At 47.6% G+C, this 22,965-nt stretch overlaps 1 protein-coding gene across 3 annotated transcripts in view; it reads right to left on the reverse strand.

Moving 5' to 3' along the window:
• necab2 (N-terminal EF-hand calcium binding protein 2) overlaps window positions 1-22,965 on the reverse strand; it is a 279,429-nt gene that overhangs the window by 82,540 nt on the left and 173,924 nt on the right. For all 3 annotated transcript variants that reach the window (XM_072547576.1, XM_072547575.1, XM_072547577.1), the window contains 3 exons: window positions 18,175-18,283; window positions 10,452-10,477; window positions 2,538-2,635 (listed from right to left, as the gene is read on the reverse strand). In XM_072547576.1, coding sequence (XP_072403677.1) covers window positions 2,538-2,635; window positions 10,452-10,477; window positions 18,175-18,283 — 233 coding nt within the window. The remainder of the gene's footprint in view (window positions 1-2,537; window positions 2,636-10,451; window positions 10,478-18,174; window positions 18,284-22,965) is intronic.

Consider the following 22,965-nt stretch of genomic DNA (forward strand, 5'->3'; position numbering starts at 1 on the left):
ACACTGAGAGAAACAGCAAAACAGATTCAGATAGACAAGAAAGACAGACCGGGAGAAAGTGAGGACTGCAGATGCTGGAGATCAGAACTGAAAAATGTGTTGCTGGAAAAGCGCAGCATCAAAAGAGAGAGACAGAGAAAGGGGAATGGGACACAGTGGGAAAGGGTGACAGAGAAAGACAAATGGCTAGAAAGAAGGTGAGATTGACAGAAAAGGAGGTACAGTCATAGATAGTGACAGATGGACAGGTATACAGACAGAGAGAAGGGAGAGAGATAGAAAGAGAGATATTGTGGGAGGCAGTGACAAATAGGCAGATATATATAAATATATATATTATATATATAGAGAGAGAGAGAGAGAGAGGAAAGGAGAAAGAAGTGGATAGAAACAGATAAAGAAATTGAAGGGGAAATGTAAACGCCAGTCTCATCTCCACCAGCAACATCCGAAACAATGTACACCCATACGAACCAATGCTAGCGTTAGTGTTCCAGTTTAACTTCCCATTTTCCTGTGGTTTTTCAAGCAGGCGACAAAGTAAGGTCATGATGCACTAATCATGAAATGTGCTTCAAACACAAAACTTCAGCAGGTCCTGGCAGCATTTGTGGAGGGAAAACAGAGTTGACGTTTTGAGTCCGATGACTCTTCTTAGAACTAAAGGGGATTCATATTGGGCTAAAAACGTCAATCCCCCTCCTCCCTCCACAGATCAGTCAGACCAGCTGAGTTCCTCCGGCACTTTCTGTGTTTGTTTCATTTCTGGCATCTGTAGTATTTTGTTTTCCTTACAGATGTTACACTAAGCCGCCTGTATTCCTGCGGCCCCAATGAACAACAGTCACTCACCAATGGTCTCTAATCTCAAGTATGAAGTACTCCCCAGAGCCAGATATACATCCCAACACACACATGGACACACACAAATACACACACATACAGCTGCTGGAATATTGCGTGCAATTCTGGTCTCCTTCCTATCGGAAAGATGTTGTGAATCTAGAAAGGGTTCAGAAAAGATTTACAAGGATGTTGCCAGGGTTGGAGGATTTGAGATACAGGGAGAGGCTGAACAGGCTGGGGCTGTTTTCCCTGAAGCGTCGGAGGCTTGAGGGGTGACCTTATGGAGGTTTATAAAATTATGAGGGGCATGGATAGGGCAAATAGGCAAAATCTTTTCCCTGGGGTCGGGGAGTCCAGAACTAGAGGGCATAGGTTTAGGGTGAGAGGGGAAAGATATAAGAGAGACCAAAGGGGTAACTTTTTCATGCAGAGGGTGGTACGTGTATGGAATGAGCTACCTGAGGAAGTGGTGGAGGCTGGTACAATTGCAACATTTAAGAGGCATTTGGATGGTTATATGAATAGGAAGGGTTTGGAGGGATATGGGCCGGGTGCTGGCAGGTGGGACTGGATTGGGTTGGCATATCTGGTCGGCATGAACAGGTTGGACCGAAGGGTCTGTTTCCATGCTGTATATCTCTATGACTCTAAGACACACACATACACACAGACACACACTACACACAGACACACACACAGATACACAAATACACAGACACACACACACAAATACACACACACACGCACACACAGACACACACACAAACACACACATACACACACAGATACACAAATACACAGACAGACACACACATACACACACACAAATACACACACACGCACACACACACAGACACAAACACACACACAGATACACACAGACACATACACATACACACAGACACACACACACAGATACACACAGACACATACACACAGACACACACACACATATACACGCAGTCACACACACACAGACACACACACATACACGCACACAGACACACACGCACACACACACACACATGCACACAGACACACACACTCACACATACAGACATACACTCACAAATACACACACACAGAAACAAACAGACACATAACACAGACACACAAACATACACACACACACACACACATACACACAGACACATACACAGACACAGACACTCACAAATACAGACACAGACACACACAAACACACACACAGACACACACACAGACACACACACAGACACAGACACACAAACACACAGACACAGACACACACATATATACACACACATACATACACAGGCACACACACAGACACAAACACATAGACACGCACACACACAGACACAGACACACAAACACACAGGCACACACACAGACACAGACACACACAGACGCACACACATACACGGACACACACACACACACACACACACAGACACAAACATACACACAGACACAGGCACACACACACACACACACACAGACACACACATACAGACACACACAGACACATACACAGACACACACATACCGACACACACACAGATAGACACATACTCACAGACACACACACACAGGCACAGGCACGCACATACGCACACATACACACACACACACACACACACACGCGCACACACAGACACACACATACAGACACACACACACACACAGAGGCAGGCAGACACACACCTCACCTTCTTGGTGTAGTCCATTGCTTTCAGAATTGAAAGGTTCAGGGTCTCCAAACAGGCAAGCACATCCTCATAATCTCCCATGTGTGAGGCAAAGTAATCTAGAGGGAGGGAGAGCAGAACAGGCATTAATGGTTTGGTCTGGTCCTCACTCCAGTAACTGAGCATGTCATTGAGCAATCATTCACAAGTGGTGTTCTGCTATTCTTCACCGAAGGGTGCTGACCATCCCTGGGATACCAGAGGCCCTCTCACTCACCAGAACAAAGATTGAATGGCCTCAGAAATGAAGTGCCCTTGAGTTATTTGCCAACACGGAGTTGTAATGGAAGGCCATCCCTCTGAAACATTACTTCTGTTTCTCTCGACACAGGTCCTGACAGACCTGCTGTGTTTCTCCAACATTTTCTAATGTTTTAATGCGACGGCTGACATGAGGGTGCACTTCACGGGGGCGTGGGGGGGGGGTCTTCTTGTCCTCTGTTAGCACACACATGGTTACTCACAGAAGGGGCTGAGAATGGGTATCAGGTTTGGAAAATCCGAGCTGATTGAGGGGGAACGAAAAACTGTAAAATACCAGAAGAAGAGTCGTTGGCTCATGTAGCACGGGACCAGACTCTTTGGTTGAACTCGTCCATGCCGACCAGGTCCTTAAACAGAACTCGTCCCACTTTCCTGCATTTGGCCCATATCCCTCTAAACTCTTTCTATTCATGTACCTATCCAGATGTTTTTTAAATGTTGCAATTGTACCAGCCTCCGCCATATCTTCTGGCAGCACATTCTGTGCACGCACCACCCTCTGTGTGAAAACGTTGCCCCTCAGGTCCCTTTTAAATCTTTCCCCTCTCATCTTAAACCTATGCCCTCTAATTTTGGACTCCTCTGCCCTGGCAAAAAGACCCTGGCTATTCACCTTCTCTATGACCCTCATGATTTTATAAAACTTCCATAAGGTCACCCCTCAGCCTTTGATGCTCCAGGGAAAATGGCCCCAGCCTAAGAACTTGAAAATGGGGGGTCCTGGTGTGAATCACTGTTCCATTTCCAGGTATATGAGACAACTTCCAAACAGGAGCATCGTTCCAAATGCTTCTGCTTTTATTTTCTCCTTGTGCAATCAAAGAATTGTAATGGTTCAGAAGGAAGCCATTCAGATCATCATGTCTGCAGTAAGGGGGTTGGGGGGGGGTGTGGTTCCATTACCTCGTGTTAAGTTCCTGCTTATTCCCCATGTCCCTGCACACTATTACTCACCAAATAACCAACCAGTGTCCCTTTTGAATGCCTCAATTAATCCTGCCTCCACCACATTTCCAGGGAGTGAAGTCAATGTAACTCCCTACCACTGCTGGGGCTGAGGTCACCTAGCAGTGCGCTGACATAGACCAGGATTCCAAGGATATTTGGTTGGCCACTTAGGATTGAGGTGAGGAGAAATTTCTTCTCCCAGTCAGTGGGCAACCTGTGGAATTCTCTGCCACAGGAAGTGGTTGAGGCCAAAATATTGAATGTTTCCAAGAAAGAGTTAGACATCATTCTTAGGGTTAAAGGAATCAAAGGGGAAAGAAACGTGAAAAGGGTAGTGAGTTGAATGATCAGCCATGATCCAATTGAATGACTGAAGGGCCGAATGGTCTACTCCTGCTGCTATTTTCTACATTTTTATGTTTTTCAGTTCCCTGCTGCAACTTCACCCATAAGCCTCTGGCATGTCTTGCTGGATTTCCAAGGGCTCGGCCAATTAATCGCTGGCAACATTCAATCTCGATTGGGGTTGGCACGAAGGGTGATGAGTTCAAGGTCAATGGCAGCACATGCAGCATTGACACAACAACAATCCTACTGGCTGAGGTGGGAACTGCAAGTACTGAATGGAGGGAGAGGGTCACGATAATACAACATAGAGGAGCCATCAGGAGATGAGGCAACATTTTTTTTTTCAGTCTCGAACAGCCACAATACCTTGTTTGTGCTAATGCAGGGACAAACCTTCCTTGGTTTGGTCAGCTGTGGCCCAGTTATTGGCTATGCTTCATGCCACCTTTCACTCTCCAACTTACCCTTCATTCCTTGGGCTCTGGGGCTAAATTAGAATTCCTTTCCTTCAGAGTGAACCTTCCACAAATCTACTGTACATGAATAACACATAGAGCAATGATGGACTAGGCCCACAGCCTGGACAATACTGCATCCCATTCTCACTCTGTGCTGTGTGCCTCACTCCTACACGGTACTGTGTCACTGAGCTGAATCCTGTCAATGATATACTATTCCTTATGTAATTGGAACTCTGCCCCACTTCCATGATTCCCTCTCACTCTGCTTGTCTGACTGGAATTCAAATTCGAAATGCCAGTGGCCAATTTGGATCTTAGGGAGACAGAGAACTTGAGAATTGCTGGAAAACAACACAATTTTGTCAAAACGTGTCATATCACACTCATCAGGACCATTTGGATGAACACTATTAAAGGGGAGTCAAGAGTGTGGTGCTGGAAAAGCACAGCAGGTCAGGCAGCATCCGAAGAGCAGGACAATCGACATTTCGGGCCCTGCATCACGAATGAGGCTAGTGGGCTGGGGGGGCTGAGAGATAAATGGGAGGGGGTGTGGAGTTGGGAGAAGGTAGCTCGGGATGCGATAGGTAGATGAAGGTGGGGAAGAAGGTGATAGGTTGGAGAGGAGGGTGGAGCAGATAGATGGGAAAGGTGAAGGACAGGGCAAGAGGGCAGTGCTGAGTTGGAGGCTTGGGACTGGGATAATGTAGGGGGAGGGGAAATGAGGAATATGGTGAAATCCACTTTAATCCCATGTGGTTGCAGTGTCCCAAGGCAGAACGTGAGGTGTTCTTTGCCCAGGCATCATGTGGTAAGGGTTTGGTGATGGAGGAGGCCCAGGACCTGTACGTTCTTGGTGGAGTAGGAGGGGGAGCTAAAGTGTTCAGCCACGGGGCGGTGGGGTTGGTTAGTGCGGGTGTCCCAGAGATGTTCTCTGAAATGATCTGCAAGTTGGCATCCTGTCTCCCCGGTGTAGAGGAGACCACATCGGATGTAACAGATACAGTAGATGACATTGGTGGAGGTATAGGTAAATTTCTGTCTGATGTTGAAGGATCCTTCGGGGCATTGGATGAGGGGGAGGGTGGGCGCAGGTTTTGCACTTCCTGCGGGCGGTAAGGGAAGGTGCCAGGAGTGGGGTATGGCTGGTGGGAGGCGGGGAGTGGGTGTGCATGGATCTGACATAGGAGTCGTGGAGGGAATGCTCTCTCCGGAATGCTGGTAGGGGTGGGGAGAGAAATATATCCCTAGTGATTGGGTCTGTTTGTAGGTGGTGGAAGTGGCGGAGGATGATGCAATGTATATGGAAGTGGGTGGGCTGGAAGGTGAATATCGGGGGTTCTGTCCTTGTTGCGTTGGGAAGGTTTGGGTTCAAGCGTGGAGGTCCGGGAAGTGGAGGAAATGCGCTGGAGGGCATCATCGACCATGTGGGAGGGGAAATTGAGATCTTAGAAGAAGGAGGCCATCTGGGATGTGCTATTAGGGACCACTTGCCAACCAACTAGCTCTCCCCTCTCATCCAGTTTTGATTTTCCCCATGAAATAACATTCTTGACAATTGTCCCGGTGAGTGACACTTTGACAAAATAAATCCTTCCTCAGCAATGCTTGGGGAAGTCTGTCATCTGTGGACCTCACTGTCTGCTGGCAATGCAGCAGGTAGGGGGTGGACTATGAACAAACGAGGTGACTCCTCCTCACAGCCACTACCTTTCTGCCCAACTCCATTGTCAAGAACATAAGAAATATTGTGGACACAAAGGCAGAACGAAGGTTGTTGCAAATTTCAATCTCACTTGTAATTATTCGATTGGTTGCAATTTAATCATGAGTGATTACATTACTGCCTGAGACTAATAACAAGTGAGTTGTACTGGCACACCTCCTGGTTGGCATGCATTGATGGTTACAGGGGAGTTCAAGACGTTTCCTTCACTATGGAGGAAACAATGTTGTGGGGTTTTTTTTTCTCGGTCAATCTTTCGTGTTATCATAGAATCCCGATAGTGTGGAAGTAGACCATTCAGCCCATCGAGTCCATACTGACCCTCCAAACAGCATCCCAACCAGACATATCCCCTCCTTCCATCCAGGTAATCCTGCATTTCTCTTGGCTAATCCAGCAAGCTTGCACATCCCTGGACACTATGGGCAATTTAGCATGGTCTAATCTGCACATTTTTAGACTTTGTCCTTACCACACAATGGGACATGACTAAACACTCAGGTTTAGCAGGTCCTCCAGACAGTCTGGGATCTTAGTCCCTGAGGGTAGTTATTGCAGATGAACCTAAAGCCCTGTAAGGACTGGCTTCGACCACACTGAGATGGACCCAATATCCAAGCACATAACACTGACATGGCCTTAAAGTGTCCTCATTTCCTTCACCTTGACTGATAGGCCAGCAGCCCCACTCCCCGACACACAGGCCCATCTAACTTTACATATCCCAGATCCCAATCCACCTGCTCCAATGTCTGCCCTGCCCTTTGTGTCCCGATCCTCCCTGGAAGCTACAGTTTGGCTCCTTCTCCTTTCTCTTGTGCCACACAGTTCAACACAACTAAAGACATATAGCCCAATCTCTCAGAATCCAATCTGTTTACTCCCTCGCTCTCTGTTGAACTGTCACTCTGCCCTTCTCACTCACTCACGCATTTTTTGATCTTGTTCAGAGAGGCATCTTTGAATGTGTAAGAAAGCAAAGAGCATAATGGAACTGCAGTAAAGGTCTTGTCGAGGATGTGGGTTCCTGTTCCCTGTGCTTTACTGAGAACAGGCAGATTTCACCCTCACTTGTGTTTGTGATCACTGATTCCAGGGGTTGAGTGAGGTGAACTGGAGGGACCACTGACTTGGGGATAGAGAGGTCGAGGAGGGGGTTGGAGGTGTAACTGGGTATACATGTAAATGGGGGTGAGGGGGCTAGAAGATTCAGAAAGACGGCAGAATGGGTATCAGTGAGAGGGTCTAGAGGTCTATAAGTGGCCGGGCTCACTGTGTTCGGTTTGGGATCTGTGAGCTTGTGTGGTGGGGGTGTCAGTGACTTTGACCATTGAGTCTCTGTGATTAAAGCAGACAAAATAATTCAGTTCAGGGTAACCTTATGTAAGTGGATAGTGATTGAACTCAAACTCTGCATTTAATGAGCAAAGTTTTGATGTGTGCATGTCTGTATTTGAGTGTGAGTGGCTTGGGTCTGTGTCTGTATGTCAGACTGCCTCTGTGTCATGTGTGTGTGTCTTTGTGTGCGTCTGTCAGTGTATGTCTGTGCCTCTGTATGTGTGCCAGTGTGTTTTTGTGTGTATGTATGTCTGTGTGCTAGTCTCTGCCTATCTGAGTGTTTGTATGTTCGCCTGTCTCTGTCTCATCCATATGAGAGTGTCTGACCTGTGTGTGCAGATACGTATGTTTGTGTGTCAGTGCCTCTTTACGTCTATGTCTGTGTGTGTTTGAGCTATGCGTATGTGTACATATTTGTCTATGTGTGCTTTGTTTGTGTGTGTGTCTGCCTCTGTGTGTGATTTTATTTATATCAGTGTCTGTGCGTTTGCTTTTGTCTGTGTCTGTCCATATATGCACATCAGAATCCATGGTGTTTTTGTCTGCATGTGGGAGTGAGGTTAGTTATTGGGTGCAGTCAGATGAGCGCTGATGTTAATATTGGTCACAATGTTTAGTGACATTTTGCTGTCAGTTTTTATTTTTAACTGAAGGTATTGAGTAGCTGGGAGCAGGTGCACGAGCAGCTCTGAAAGAGGACGTGATAGAAGATTCTGACTGGGATTCTCTCTCGCCTCCATTCCTGAAAGCTGTCTTACTGTGATTCTAATAAAATCCTCATCACTTTGCGAAAATACAATGCAAGAACCAGAATAAACCAACAGCTCGTACATGCATGTATATCCGTTATGTGCGTCTACATCCAACTGTGTGTCTGCATTTACCTGTGTCTGAGTGTATGTCTGTATCTGTGCTCTTGTTTTTGTCTATGTCTGAATGCGGTTGGCTGTACTTGTGTATTCTTGTGTCTGTCTGTGCTTGAGTATGTGTATCTGTGAATGAGTATGTGTCTGTGTCTGCATCTGAGCCTGTGTCTGTCTGTCTGTGTTTCCGCGCATGTGTGAGTGTGTATATGTGTGTCTGTGTGTATGCCAGTATTTGAGTGTGAGTGTGTGTTTGTCTGTGTGTGCAGAGTATGTGTGTGTCTGTATCAGTGTCTGTATATATCAGTACCTGTACATATGCCAGTATTTGAGTGTGTCTTTGTGTGTGTGTCTTTGTGTGTGTGTGTGCGTGTCTGTGTGTGTGTGTGTCTGTGTGTGTGAGTGTCTGTGTGTGTGTGTGCTATCATAATCGGAAGGGATGCAATTGGAAACCAAATATGTTACATTAGCCCTGCCTCAGACCTTGGTAAGGACACATTCAGAATACGGTGAACATTCTAGTGTCTATATTAGAAACATGAACATAGAGACATTGGGAAAGGGAGGAGATTACGAGAGTGATAACAGGATGGGGAGATTATAGCTATGGGGAAAGATTGAACTGGCTTTTCTCTCGAAAAATGATGATTGAGGAGTGATCTTGAGGACTTCCAGATTTGCAAAGGGTTTGACAGGAAAGGCATGGATGTTTCCACTTGCGAACAGAAATAGAACTAGGAGCATAACATCAGCAAATCACTATTAAATCCAGTGGGGAATTCAGGATAAATTTCACGAGAAACTTCTCTCCCTGCTGAGAATGTGAGAATGTGAGAATGTAGAACTACCGACAACAAAGGAAAGTTGATGTGAATAGTAATGATGCATTAAAAATGAAGCATGAACAGTGCTTGAGGCAGAGTTGGTCGATCGATATTTTGATGAACTAAGTTAACAGAAGTAGGAACACCAGCCGAGACCTTTTAGGTCTGCTTCTGCCCTGTAAAAAATATTAACCAGCTCATTTATGTCTGCACAAGTCAATGTAATCCCCAGGATAGACGACTTATTACCCTGAGGCTGTGCCTGCAGTGAGAACAGGCTGTCATTAGTCTATGATTCAATGACTGATATGGATGTGGACAAGACAATTTCGTAAATTCCATGAAACAGGTTTTTAAAATCAAAACTGCAGAGGGCAACATTTAAATAAACTTTCAAATTGACTTCTGAGCAGACTCCAATACATCTGTCGACCTCAATGCTTCAGGGAGAATGGTGTGACTGAGAATAGAGGAGACTGCGCTCTCTCCAGCTCCAGCTCTGAATCCCAAGCCTCGCAGATACTGCCTGCTGTCTGAGCTCAGTTTTGGAAGTGTCGTGCCAATTTCAGGAGTCCACTCAACAATGGAAGGTCAATGTCGCGGTTTAATGTGCAGCTCAGTGCCAATTATAAAGCTAGCACAATTCAGTGACACATCAAATGTAGTTCAAAGAAACAGTATTTCTGACCGGCGAGGGATGCCAACCTAATTTCAAAGGTGAGTGGGCAGGCCTGGCACTGGCACAGGGGGTAAGGTACATCGGGGCCCAGTAGTGGGCGTGTGTCACCCAGTCTCTGCTGTTAGAAAGAAGCCTCTCCCAGACTGACATCACCTTCACCAACACTGCAGCTGACGTGGCCAGCAAGATCGAGGCATGTTATGGCACCCGTGGTTTTCCTAAAGGCCTTGGGTGTTGTGGATTCTCTCTAGTTGAGCAGTATGGCCAATAGAAGGAGACAAAGCTCACACATTTACAGCAGCAGGTTGGGTGTCTGAATTCAGGTCTTTGCTGTGAACATACATTGACCATCACTAGATAGAGGCCCTTTGGTCCTGATTAAGCTGCTACCCTAACAGTGGGAGAGATGGATTCTCTGACTTACCACAAAGCTCCTTAGTATCCACATGACTGCAGCAAACAAAAAGGGAGATAGAAAGACAGACAAGGAGAGAGAAATACATTTATTACTTCAACGCAACGACAGACCAGCAAGATTACTTTCAGTTTGATGTGACAGAATATTAGAATCTGACTTTTGACTCCAATACCAAAGTAAAAGATTGCAGTCAGTCACCAACGGGCCCATTCCTTCCTTATTTTCTAATCTTTCCTTCCTCCTATCCACCCTATTCTTATGGGGAAAGTTCAACCAACCGATAAAACAGGTCAAGTTGGCAACTACAGCACGACCATCCAGCAGTATGTATTAATATGTTCAGTGTCTCTCAAGTGGTTGCCATAGCAACAATGCTATTTTAAGCAATAGGTTGCTGTACTGCATGCTAACATGATTTTCTCCAGAAAAATCATCCTGGGTTTTAAAGGGGAACTTCAAATGACCTTGTATCTGTCAGGGAGTGGATTATTTTCCATAACTAGGAGAATTTGGAGCTAGGCAAAAGTGAGGACTACAGATGCTGGAGATCAGAGTCAAGATTAGAGTGGTGCTGGAAAAGCACAGCAGGTCAGGCAGCATCCGAGGAGCAGGAATACAGGAATTCTGCTCCTCGGATGCTGCCTGACCTGCTGTGCTTTTCCAGCACCACTCTAATCTTAAATTTGGAGCTATACCATTCAGGTTAAACAATGAGGCCTAAAACTTGGATCGAGCCTGATGCTGCAAACTGTAACTGTCTGGTCTGGTTACTTACAGTCAACGGGCTAAAGGTGCCCACAGTGGACTGTCAAGCAGCCCCAGCATAGTCCCACGACATTAAGACACCATGAAGACAGCAGTAGCCTTCACTTCCAATACACATCTGGGACACAGCTCCTTCTCCTCCTCCTGGCCTCAATTCCAGGATGAGTCATGAAGTCCAAATTCACAATCCTTGATCCAATGGGTAAACATTCTCAATCCCAATGCGACTGTCAACTTCTGTCCTCGAGTTCCACAACAATGGCTGAGGCACAAGAGCTGGGTGACCTTCCCAGTGCTACACTGAGGGAGTGCTGAACTGTCAACGGCACTGTCTTTTTTGCTTGACACGTCATATCGAGGTCGTGTTTCCTCACTGTCAACTCACTGCAAGAAACTGGGCAGGGAAGCTGTAGGGGAGATGTCCCCAAGTCCTGGTCAATACTTAACCCTGAATCAAAATCACAACATGATTAGGAGCTGAGAGAATTGCTGTTTACGGGAGCCTAGCTGTGCACAAATTAGCAGCCGCATTTGCAGCATTACAATGACAATACTTCAAAGGTATTGGCTGTAAGCAGTGTGAAACAGTCAAAATTTGGAGAGGTTGGTGTTGAACTGGGGTGTACAAAGTTAAAAATCACGTAACACCAGGTTCCAATTAAACCGGTTGGACTATAACCTGGTGTTATGAAACAATCAAAGATTGTGAAACGAGAACACGTCATTCTGTTCTGTGAAGCTCACTCTGGGGGAGATTGAAGATTAAAATATGTGGACGTAGTTACTGTTCAAAGGGCTAACTGGTTTCACGCTTCACAGGCTGTGTTCTGATGATCTGTATTGTTACGTCGCGTGGTAAGAGCAGGTGTGCAGCAAATCAATGATGCAAAGAGGACAAGGCATTTTAGTTGCAATCTTACTTGTGTGAAACTGACTGTAACTCACAGCAACTTTATGCATGGGAGCCTTTGTACCTGGTCAGTGTCAATTTTAGTACAACAGCCATCGGTAAGACAGTGAGATCAAACCATGACAAAATCAGGATGTGATTTCAGAGAAATGGGAGAAAAGAGACCCCATATGATCCACAGAATAAGAGACAGACAGAGAGCAAGAGGGACTGAGACAAGATCAACACAAACAAGGCAAGGGACTGCACAGGGATGAGGAAACCTGCAAGAACAAATCTATCCTCTGTCAGGACAGGGGCAGCACAGGTGTAAAGATCCCACTACTCTTTCAAACTGGTAGTAAAGCTCTTTCTACTCTCCCAGAACAGGTACTGCACTGGGTTTGAGACAGAGTAAAGCTTCCTCTACACTGTCCTTATCAAACCCTTCGAGGACAGGGATAGCACGGGGCTAGATACAGTATGTTTGAATCAACCTGTTCAGAAGTGTTATGACGTACCTCTGGAGTAGGTGGGGTTTTACTCCAGGTCTCCCACCTCAGAGATACGGACACTATCATTGTACAACAAGCTCCCCATAAAGTTCTTGCTTCACTGTCCAATCATCTCAGCTACCAGCTTTAGCATTCCACTTTTCTTTCACCATTGAGGATAATTGTAAAAGCAGCTCTCATTGGGATCTCTGATCCATTTTGTGCACTTGCATTCTGTAAATCCATGCCCTGCTGATCTCCTCGAAATCAGTCTGTGTGGCAGAGCCTATGTTGATGGAGTCTGAGCTGAGCTGGGATTGCAGTGTGGATGGTCTGAATGGCAAGTCAGGGTGACATAACAGGTCACCTCTGTGGACCGCTGTACAGGTTACTTGCAAGATGTGCACCGGACACAGAGCATAACTCTCTCAAAGCCAGCCATAGCTGTGTACACAACATGAGCCCAGGTTGGATGTGACTGCGGATTCCAGTGTACAGCTATGCATTGGAGGAACTCACTGCCTTGATCTCCAGCAGGCTATGGACACAGATGGTCCTGGCTCAGGTATATCAGGGGCTGGGGAAGGTTCTGAATTCGGAACAATATAATCCTGGCTCAGTATCAGTGAGATCCTCTCCCCATCTGTCATGTCTGGTTTATAAGCAGAGCTCTAGCACCTGGGGAAGGGGGCGGCGTTTGAGCTCACAGTCTCTGGGTCCATGACAAACAGATACTTACATCTGCCATGGAGAACTCAGTTGCTCGGCTTTCCACTCAATTCCCCACATCACAAATCAGTTACCAACCTCCAAAACTCAGCGGGTGAGTCTGCAACTGGAAACCAACTTCCCCCAACCCAATATGTCCCAAAGTGTTTCACAGCCAACGTTTAGAAATATAGAAAACTGGACCAAAGGTGGGTCATTTAGTGCAACGAGACCTTTGTGCCATTCAGTATGATCCTCTATCTTAGTGCCAGACTTCCACATTCTCCCCATTCCCATTGTTAATTTTAGCTTGTAGCAAATTCTCTATTTCATAGAATCATAGAGTGTGGAAACAGGCCCTTCAGCCCAACAGGTCCACACTGACCCTCTGAAACTAACCCACCTAGACCCATTCCTCTACCCTATTATCCTATATTTACCCATGACGAATGCAACTAACCTACACTATCCCTGAACACCATGGGCAGTTTAGCCTAACTTGCACATCTTTGGATTGTGGGAGGAAAGTGGAGCATCCGGAGGAAACCCACACAGACACGGGGAGAATGTGCAAACTCCACACAGACTGAGGCTGGAATCAAACCCAGGTCGCTGGCGCTGTGAGGCCACAGTGCCGACCACTGAGCCACCGTGCCACCCTTGGTGTCTTGGCCTTCACAGCTTTCTGTAGGAGAGAATGCTTGGAGTGAAGGAATTTGTCCTCACCTCAGTCCTAACTGGCCTACCCTGTATCATTATATTGTCCAGATCTTATTGCATATTGACATGAACTGCTTCAGTATTTGAGGAGTCATGAATGGTGAACATTATGCAATCATTGGCAGACAATCCTGCAACTCTTCAGTACTGTTGTGGAATGTTGTCAGGCCCCATTGCAGTATTCAGCGCCTCCAACTTTTCTAAATATCACGCAGAATGAATCAAAATGGCTGCAGACTGGTATCTGTAATGCTGGGGACCACTGGGAGAGGCCAAGATGGATCATCCATTTGGCATTTCTGGCTGAAGGTTGCTGCAAATGCTTCGGCCTTATCTTTTGCCCTGGGTTCTTCTATCATTGAGGATGGGGATATTTGTGGAGCCTCCTCCTCCAGTGAGTTGTGTAATTGTCCACCGTCATTGACAACGGGATGAGGCAAGGTTTCAATCGAATCAGTCCTCCCAACTGTACTGCCCACTGGCCTGGATTTGCCCCCTTAATTATACATCATCAGAGGGACTCCACAGCTGCCTCACCCAAAAACGAAAACTATAACAGAACAGGGTCAGTGAATTGATTCTGAAACAATTTTTTCTGTAAGACCATCAATAGAGTTAACTGCTGGTCACATTGGCTCCACATAGAGACTCAGCAGTTAATTTTCAGACAAGCACAGCACCCACAACAACACAGAATATTGCTTAAATAATGCTTTTACCTGACCCCAATCTTTCACAGTTCATAAAGTAAACACTACTTGCAGAATAGAGCGTGACACTGAGTGAGGACAGCCCAATAAATACTGCGAACAGACTCAATTACATTGAGCTCCCCAATGCAGTCACGCTAATGTGTGTCACACTGGGTCATCTATACTTTATATCAAAGGACTGGGAGAACAGGGTGGGCAATTAAACACCGGTTGGAGCTCAATAGTAGAATTCAAATGTAAAAAAAAATTTTCAATATCTTTTCCAGTAATTCAGGGATTGGCTCTGTCACCCCACTATGTGCCTCTTTGAAAGAACTATGCGATTATTCCCACTGCCCTGCTCTTCCCCATAACTCTGCCATTGTTTTCCTTTTTATTTTAAATATTTATCTGCTCCTCTTTTCAAATTTGTTATTGAATGTGCTTCACGTCACTTCCAGAAGCATTTGGCTGCTGCCATATTGGCTCAGTCGACTGATAAGGTGTCCACATTAAACTGGCAATACACAATCTCTATTTTCAAATGCCCTACACTAAATTGATCATTAGCATGGATATCTTGAAAACTAATCATTGACAAAGTCCAATCTGAGGCTGTCATTTCAGTTTAACCTTGATCCTCCTGTTTTGGGATCTCCAAACACATGTTGCCACCAACCATGTACCTTATCCTTATTAGTTTGCGCCCTTAATGAAGTTCCGAAAAAGCCTATCCAAAAGCAGGATGGGTGACACATTTATCTCCTGCACAGGCTGAAACTATGGCTGAATAGTCTTTATGTTACAGAGAGGAGAAAGTGAGGACTGCAGACGCTGGAGATCAGTGCTGAAAATGTTGCTGGAAAAGCGCAGCAGGTCAGGCAGCATCAAAGGAGCAGGAGAATCGACCTTTCGGGAATAAGCCCTTCTTCAGGAATGAGGAGAGTGTGCCAAGCAGGCTAAGATAAAAGGTAGGGAGGAGGGATTTGAGGGAGGGGTGTTGGGATTGCGATAGGTGGAAGGAGGTTAAGGTGAGGGTAATAGGCCGGAGAGCGGTTGGGGGTGTAGAGGTCGGGAAGAAGATTGCAGGTCAAGAAGGCGGTGCTGAGTCTGAGGGGTGGGACTGAGAAAGGTGGGGGGAGGGGAAATGAGGAAGGTGGAGAAATCTGGATTCATCCCTTGTGGTTGGAGGGTTCCTAAGCGGAAGATGAGGCGCTCTTCCTCCAGGTGTCGTGTTGCCATGGTCTGGCGATGGAGGTGGCCAAGGACCTACAAGTCCTTGGCGGAGTGGGAGGGGGAGTTAAAGTGTTCCACCACGGGGTGGTTGGGTTGGTTGGTGTGGGTGTCCCAGAGGTGTTCTCTGAAACGTTCCGCAAGTAGGCAGCCTGTCTCCCCAATGTATAGGAGGCCACATCGGGCGCAGCGGATGCAGTAAATGATGTGTGTGGAGGTGCAGGTGAATTTGTGACAGATATGGAAGGATCCCTTGGGGCCTTGGAGGGAAGTAAGGGGGGAGGTGTGGGGGCAAGTTTTGCATTTCTTGTGGTAGCAGGGGAAGGTGCCGGGAGTGGAGATTGGGTTGGTGGGGGGTGTGGACCTGACGAGGGAGTCGCGGAGGGAGTGGTCTTTCCAGAACGCTGATAGGGGAGGGGAGGGAAATATATCCCAGGTGGTGGGGTCTGCTTGGAGGTGGCGGAAATGATGAAGGATGATACGACGTATCTGGAGGTTGGTGGGCTGGAAGGTGAGGACCAGTGGTGTTCTGTCCTTGTGGCGATTGGAGGGGCGGGGTTCAAGGGCGGAGGAGCGGGAAGTGGAGGAGATGCGGTGGAGACCATCGTCGATCACGTCTAAGGGGAAACCGCGGTCTTTGAAGAAGGAGGCCATCTGGGTTGTTCGGTATTGGAATTGATCCTCCTGGGAGCAGATGCAGCGGAGGCGAAGGAATTGGGAACATGGGATGGCATTTTTACAGGGGGCAAGGTGGGAAAAGGTGTAATCTAGGTAGCTGTGGGAGTCAGTCGGTTTATAATAAACGTCCGTGTTGAGTCAGTCGTCCAAGATAGAAATGGAGAGATCTAGGAAGGGGAGGGAGGGGTCTGAGACAGTCCAGGTAAATTTGAGGTCGGGGTGGAAGGTGTTAGTAAAGTGGATGAACTGTTCAACCTCCTCGTGGGAGCACGAGGTAGCGTCGATACTGTCATCGATGTAGTGGAGGAAAAAGTGGGGGCTGGTGCCAGTGTAGCTGATTACACCTCCTCTCACCCTGTCCCCTGTAAAAACGCCATCCCATATTCCCAATTCCTTCGCCTCCACCGCATCTGCTCCCAGGAGGACCAATTCCAATACTGAACAACCCAGATGGCCTCCTTCTTCAAAGACCGCAATTTCCCCCCAGACGTAGTTGACGATGCCCTCCACCACATCGCCCCCACTTCCTGCTCCTCCGCCCTTGAACCCCACCCCTCCAATCGCCACCAGGACAGAACCCCACTGGTCCTCACCCACCACCCCACCAACCTCCAGATACATCGTATCATCCTTCATCATTTCCGCCACCTCCAAACAGACTCCACCACCAGGGATATATTTCCCTCCCCTCCCCTATCAGTGTTCCGGAAAGACCACTCCCTCTGCGACTCCGTCATCAGGTTCACACCCCCTACCAACCCAACCTCCACTCCCAACACATTTCCCTGCAACCGCAAGAAATGCAAAACTTGCCCCCCACCTCCCCCCCTCACTTCCCTCCAAGGTCCCAAGGGATCCTTCCATATCCGTCACAAGTTCACCTGCACCTCCACACACATCATTTACTGCATCCGCTGCACCCGATGTGGCCTCCTATACATTGGGGAGACAGGCTGCCTACTTGCGGAACGTTTCAGAGAACACCTCTGGGACACCCGCACCACCCAACCCAACCACCCCGTGGTGGAACACTTTAACTCCCCCTCCCACTCCGCCAAGGACATGTAGGTCCTTGGCCTCCTCCATCGCCAGACCATAGCAACACGACGGCTGGAGGAAGAGCGCCTTATCTTCCGCTTAGGGACCCTCCAACCACAAGGGATGAATGCAGATTTCTCCACCTTCCTCATTTCCCCTCCCCCCACCTTTCTCAGTCCCACCCCTCAGACTCAGCACCGCCTTCTTGACCTGCAATCTTCTTCCCGACCTCTACACCCCCAACCGCTCTCCGGCCTATTACCCTCACTTTAACCTCCTTCCACCTATCGCAATCCCAACACCCCTCCCTCAAATCCCTCCTCCCTACCTTTTATCTTAGCCTGCTTGGCACACCCTCCTCATTCCTGAAAAAAGGCTATGCCCGAAACATCGATTCTCCTGCTCCTTTGATGCTGCCTGACCTGCTGCGCTTTTCCAGCAACACATTTTTCAGTTTATGTTACAGAGACCCAAGAGGAATAGTCAGATACACAAGGAAAAGATTGCCTTACTTGGTGTTGTCGGAGTCTATTGTATGAAAGAGGTTTTCCAGTTCTTCTTCATTGAGGGTGCCATCTGAGAAAAAGGCCCGAAATTCGTCCAAGGACAACTTACCATCATCTGGAACCAAATGAACAAAAGGGTCATTGGTGACAGGACCATGCATTCAACGCATGTCGCAGCAAAAGATAACAGTCTGAAATTAGTGTCACATGGATACACAACACTCCATCCCTCCCAAACAATTATTATTAATAATATTCACTGTGAAAAGTTCAGGTTCTCTGACAAATCCCTGAGGAACACTGTTTACCACCTCTCAGGAAACACAGGATTCACTGTAATCATTTTCTCTGTCACACACTACAAAATCTGTACCACCAGATTACCACCATGTCGTGCTGACACTCTCCAATCATATGCAAGCAGCTGTTTAATCTCCCTAATCCTAATGATCAATTCTGGCAACTCCTTCACAACTGACTGATTTATGGGACACAGAGTCTTTGGGTCAGAGGAAAGCGATGGTTCCACTAACCCAATACCTGGCATCATCATCCAGTGCTCGCCTTATCTTTCAACATTGTCTTTTTTTTCCTTCATAAAATATGCAAGATAGTGCCTGATTGTGGCAACAGTTGAAGCTTTTTGTCGTATTTTACTGTGTTGTACATTGTAGAGTACAAATGACAGTAAATCATTATTCATTTTTTGCTGCCCTCCCTACCCAAAGTGATGAACATATCTCTCAGAATCATGCCGCCTCTTTATATGGGAGTTGGCCCTTCAGATTGGCTTCATTCTGCTGTGTAGGCCCACAGGCCTCTCAGAGGGTCAGGCCTCAACATTCTCCAGCTGCTTTCCCCCTGCCTATCCTCACCTATCTCGTGGCTCCCCAAGGTCAAGAGTGAAGGAGCCAGCAACCCCATCGACCAGGATGTCTAGCTCTCCGGTTTGAAAAGGTTCTGAGCTGGTGTTATTATCTAACAGAGACTGTACTACATTGGCCCATTTACTCTGTCAGTGTGATGTAGAAACAGTGTCTCATTTACTGTAAAAGCTGCTGAACACAGATTATGGAAGTTCCCCGAATGTTTGAGTGCGAAAGAAGCTGCTTGGTTATCAGAGAGAAAGTGAGGACTGTGGATGCTGGAGGTCAGAGTCAAGAGTATGATGCTGGAAAAGCACACCAGGTCAGGCAGCATCCGAGGAGCAGGACAATCGACATTTCGGACAAGAGCCCTGGCAACTGGGGTGGTACCAGGGGACTGGAGAGTAGCGAATGTTGTGCCCCTGTTCAAAAAAGGGAATAGGGATAACCCCGGGAATTACAGGCCAGTTAGTCTTACTTCTGTGGTAGGCAAAGTAATGGAAAGGGTACTGAGGGATAGGATTTACGAGTATCTGGAAAGACACTGCTTGATTAGGGACAGCCAGCACGGATTTGTGAAGGGTAGGTCTTGCCTTACAAGTCTTATTGAATTCTTCGAGGAGGTGACCAAGCATGTGGATGAGGGTAGAGCAGTGGATGTAGTGTACATGGATTTTAGTAAGGCATTTGATAAGGTTCCCCATGGTAGGCTTATGCGGAAAGTCAGGAGGCATGGGATAGAGGGAAATTTGGCCAATTGGATAGAAAACTGGCTAACCGGTCGAAGTCAGAGAGTGGTGGTAGATGGTAAATATTCAGCATGGAGTCCAGTTACAAGTGGAGTTCCGCAGGGATCAGTTCTGGGTCCTCTGCTGTTTGTAATTTTTATTAATGACTTAGATGAGGGAGTCGAAGGGTGGGTCAGTAAATTTGCAGATGATACAAAGATAGGGGGAGTTGTGGACAGTGAGGAGGGCTGTTGTCGGCTGCAGAGGGACTTAGATATGATGCAGAGCTGGGCTGAGGAGTGGCAGATGGAGTTCAACCCTGCCAAGTGTGAGGTTGTCCATTTTGGAAGAACAAATAAGAATGCGGAATACAGGGTTAATGGTAGGGTTCTTGGTCAGGTGGAGGAACAGAGGGATCTTGGGGTCTATGTACATAGATCTTTGAAGGTTGCCACTCAGGTGGATAGAGTTTGTAAGAAGGCCTATGGAGTATTATCGTTCATTAGCAGAGGGATTGAATTCAAGAGTCGTGAGGTGATGTTGCAGCTGTACAGGACTTTGGTTAGGCCACATTTGGAGTACTGTGTGCAGTTCTGGTCGCCTCACTTTAGGAAAGATGTGGAAGCTTTGGAGAGGGTGCAGAGAAGATTTACCAGGATGTTGCCTGGAATGGAGAGTAGGTCGTACGAGGATAGGTTGAGAGTTCTCGGCCTTTTCTCGTTGGAACGGCGAAGGATGAGGGGTGACTTGATAGAGGTTTATAAGATGATCAGAGGAATAGATAGAGTAGACAGTCAGAAACTTTTTCCCCGGGTACAACAGAGTGTTACAAGGGGACATAAATTCAAGGTGAAGGGTGGAAGGTATAGGGGAGATGTCAGGGGTGGGTTCTTTACCCAGAGAGTGGTGGGGGCATGGAATGCGCTGCCCGTGGGAGTGGTAGAGTCAGATTCATTGGCGACCTTTAAGCGGCATTTGGATAGGTACATGGATGGGTGCTTAATCTAGGATAGAAGTTCGGCACAACATCGTGGGCCGAAGGGCCTGTTCTGTGCTGTATTGTTCTATGTTCTATGTTCTATGTTCTATCAGGAATGAGGCTCGTGAGCTGAGGGGTGGACAGAGAAATGGGAGTGGGGTGGGCTGGGGGTAAGGTAACTGAGAGTGCAACTGAGGGGGTGGGGGTAATGGTAATAGGTCAGAGAGGAGGGTGAAGCAGATAGCTGGGAAGGAAGATGGTAAGGTAGGACAGGTCATGAGGGCGGTGCCGAGTTGGAAGGTTGGAACTGGGATAATCCGAAGGGAGGGGAAATGAGGAAACTGGTGAAATCCACATTGATGCCATGGGATCGGAGGGTCCTGAGGTGGAAGATGAGCTGTTCTTCCTCCAGGTGTTGGGTGGTGAGTGTGTGGCAGTGGAGGAGGCCCAGGATCTGCATGTCCTTGGCTGAGTGGCAGGGGGAGTTGAAGTGTTCAGCCACAGGGTGGTGGGATTGGTTGGTGTGGGTATCCCGGAGATGTTCCCTGAAGCGCTCTGCGAGTAGGTGTCCTGTCTCCCTAATGTAGAGGAGACCGCATCAGGAGAAATGCATACAGTAAATGACATGTGTGGAAGTGCAGGTAAAACTGTGGTGGATTTGGAAGGCTCCTTTGGGGTCTTGGACGGTGGTGAGGGGGGAGGTGTGGGCACAGGTTTTGCAATTCCTGTGGTGGGAGGGGAAGGTACTGACAGGGGAGAGTGGGTTGCTAGGGGGTGTGGACCTGACAAGAGAATCGCAGAGGGAATGGTCTTTATGGAAAGCAGATAGGGGTGAGGAGGGAAATATATCTCTGGCAGTGGGGTCCGTTTGTAGGTGGCGGAAATGGCAGAGGACGATATGATGTATCCGGAGGTTGGTGGGGTGGATGGTGAGGACTGGGGCGTTCTGTCCTTGTTGCAGTTGGAGGGGTGAGGTTCAAGGGCGGAGGTTCAGAAAGTGGATGAGGGGCACTGAAAGGCATCATCGATCACATGGGAGGGGAAATTGAGGCCTTTGAAGAAGGAGGCCATCTGGTGTGTTCTGTGGTGGAATTTCACCTTCCACTGCACCAACCTCCATGTACATCGCATCATCCTCCACCATTTCCGCCACCTATAAATGGACCCCACCACCAGAGATATATTTCCCTCCCCACCCCTATCCACCTTCTGTCTTGTCAGGTCCACACACCCCGCCAACCTCACAGCCCCGCGGCCGAACACTTCAACTCCCCCTCCCACTCCGCCAAGGACATGCAGGTACTGGGCTTCTTCCTTCGCCACACCCTAACCACCTGACACCTTGGGACCCTCCAACCCCAGGGCTTCAATGTGGATTTCACCAGTTTCCTCACTTCCCCTCCCCCTACCTTACCCCAGTTCCAACCTTCCAGCTCAGCACCATCCTCATGACCTGCCCCATCTGTCAATCTTCCTTCCCAACTATCCACTCCACTCTCCCCTCTGACCTATCACCTTTATCCCCACCTCCATCCACCTATCGCACTCTCAGCTACCTTCCCCCCAGTCCCACACCCCCCTCCCATTTCTCTCTCCACCCTCTCAGCTCACAAGCCTCATTCCTGATGAAGGGTTCTTGCCTGAATCATCACTTCTCCTGCTCCTCGGATACTGCCTGACCTGCTCTGCTTTTCCAGCACAATACTCTCGGCTCTGCTTGGTTATCAGATTGTCTAATAGAATCTGTGGTTCCAAAGCTTATTTTACATAGGATGTGTGTATCACTGGACAGGCATTTATTCAATCATAGAGTCCTACAATGCAGAAAGAGGCCTTTCAGACCATCAAGTCACCACCGACCCTCTGAATAGCACCTCACCCAGAGCCACTTCCTCCCATCCCTGTAACCCCACAGTGTTTATTTTTAACCATGGCTTAACCCATCTCGCCTGTATACTACAGGCAATTTAGCATGGCCAATCCACCTAACCTGCACATCTTTAGACTGTGGGAGGAAACCAACACAAACACAGGGAAAAATGTGTAATCTTCAGACAGTTACCCAAGCCTGGAATTGAACCTGGGTCCCTGGCACTATGAAGCAGCAGTGCTAACCGTCCTTGAACTGATTGGAATGTTAGGCCACTATGAAAGGACGATTAAGAGTCAACCACATTTGCCGTGGGTATGGAGTCTCACACCAGTCAAGAATGTCAGACTCCCT

This window comes from Chiloscyllium punctatum, chromosome 26 (genome assembly GCF_047496795.1).
Source record: "Chiloscyllium punctatum isolate Juve2018m chromosome 26, sChiPun1.3, whole genome shotgun sequence".
NCBI lineage: Eukaryota > Metazoa > Chordata > Chondrichthyes > Orectolobiformes > Hemiscylliidae > Chiloscyllium > Chiloscyllium punctatum.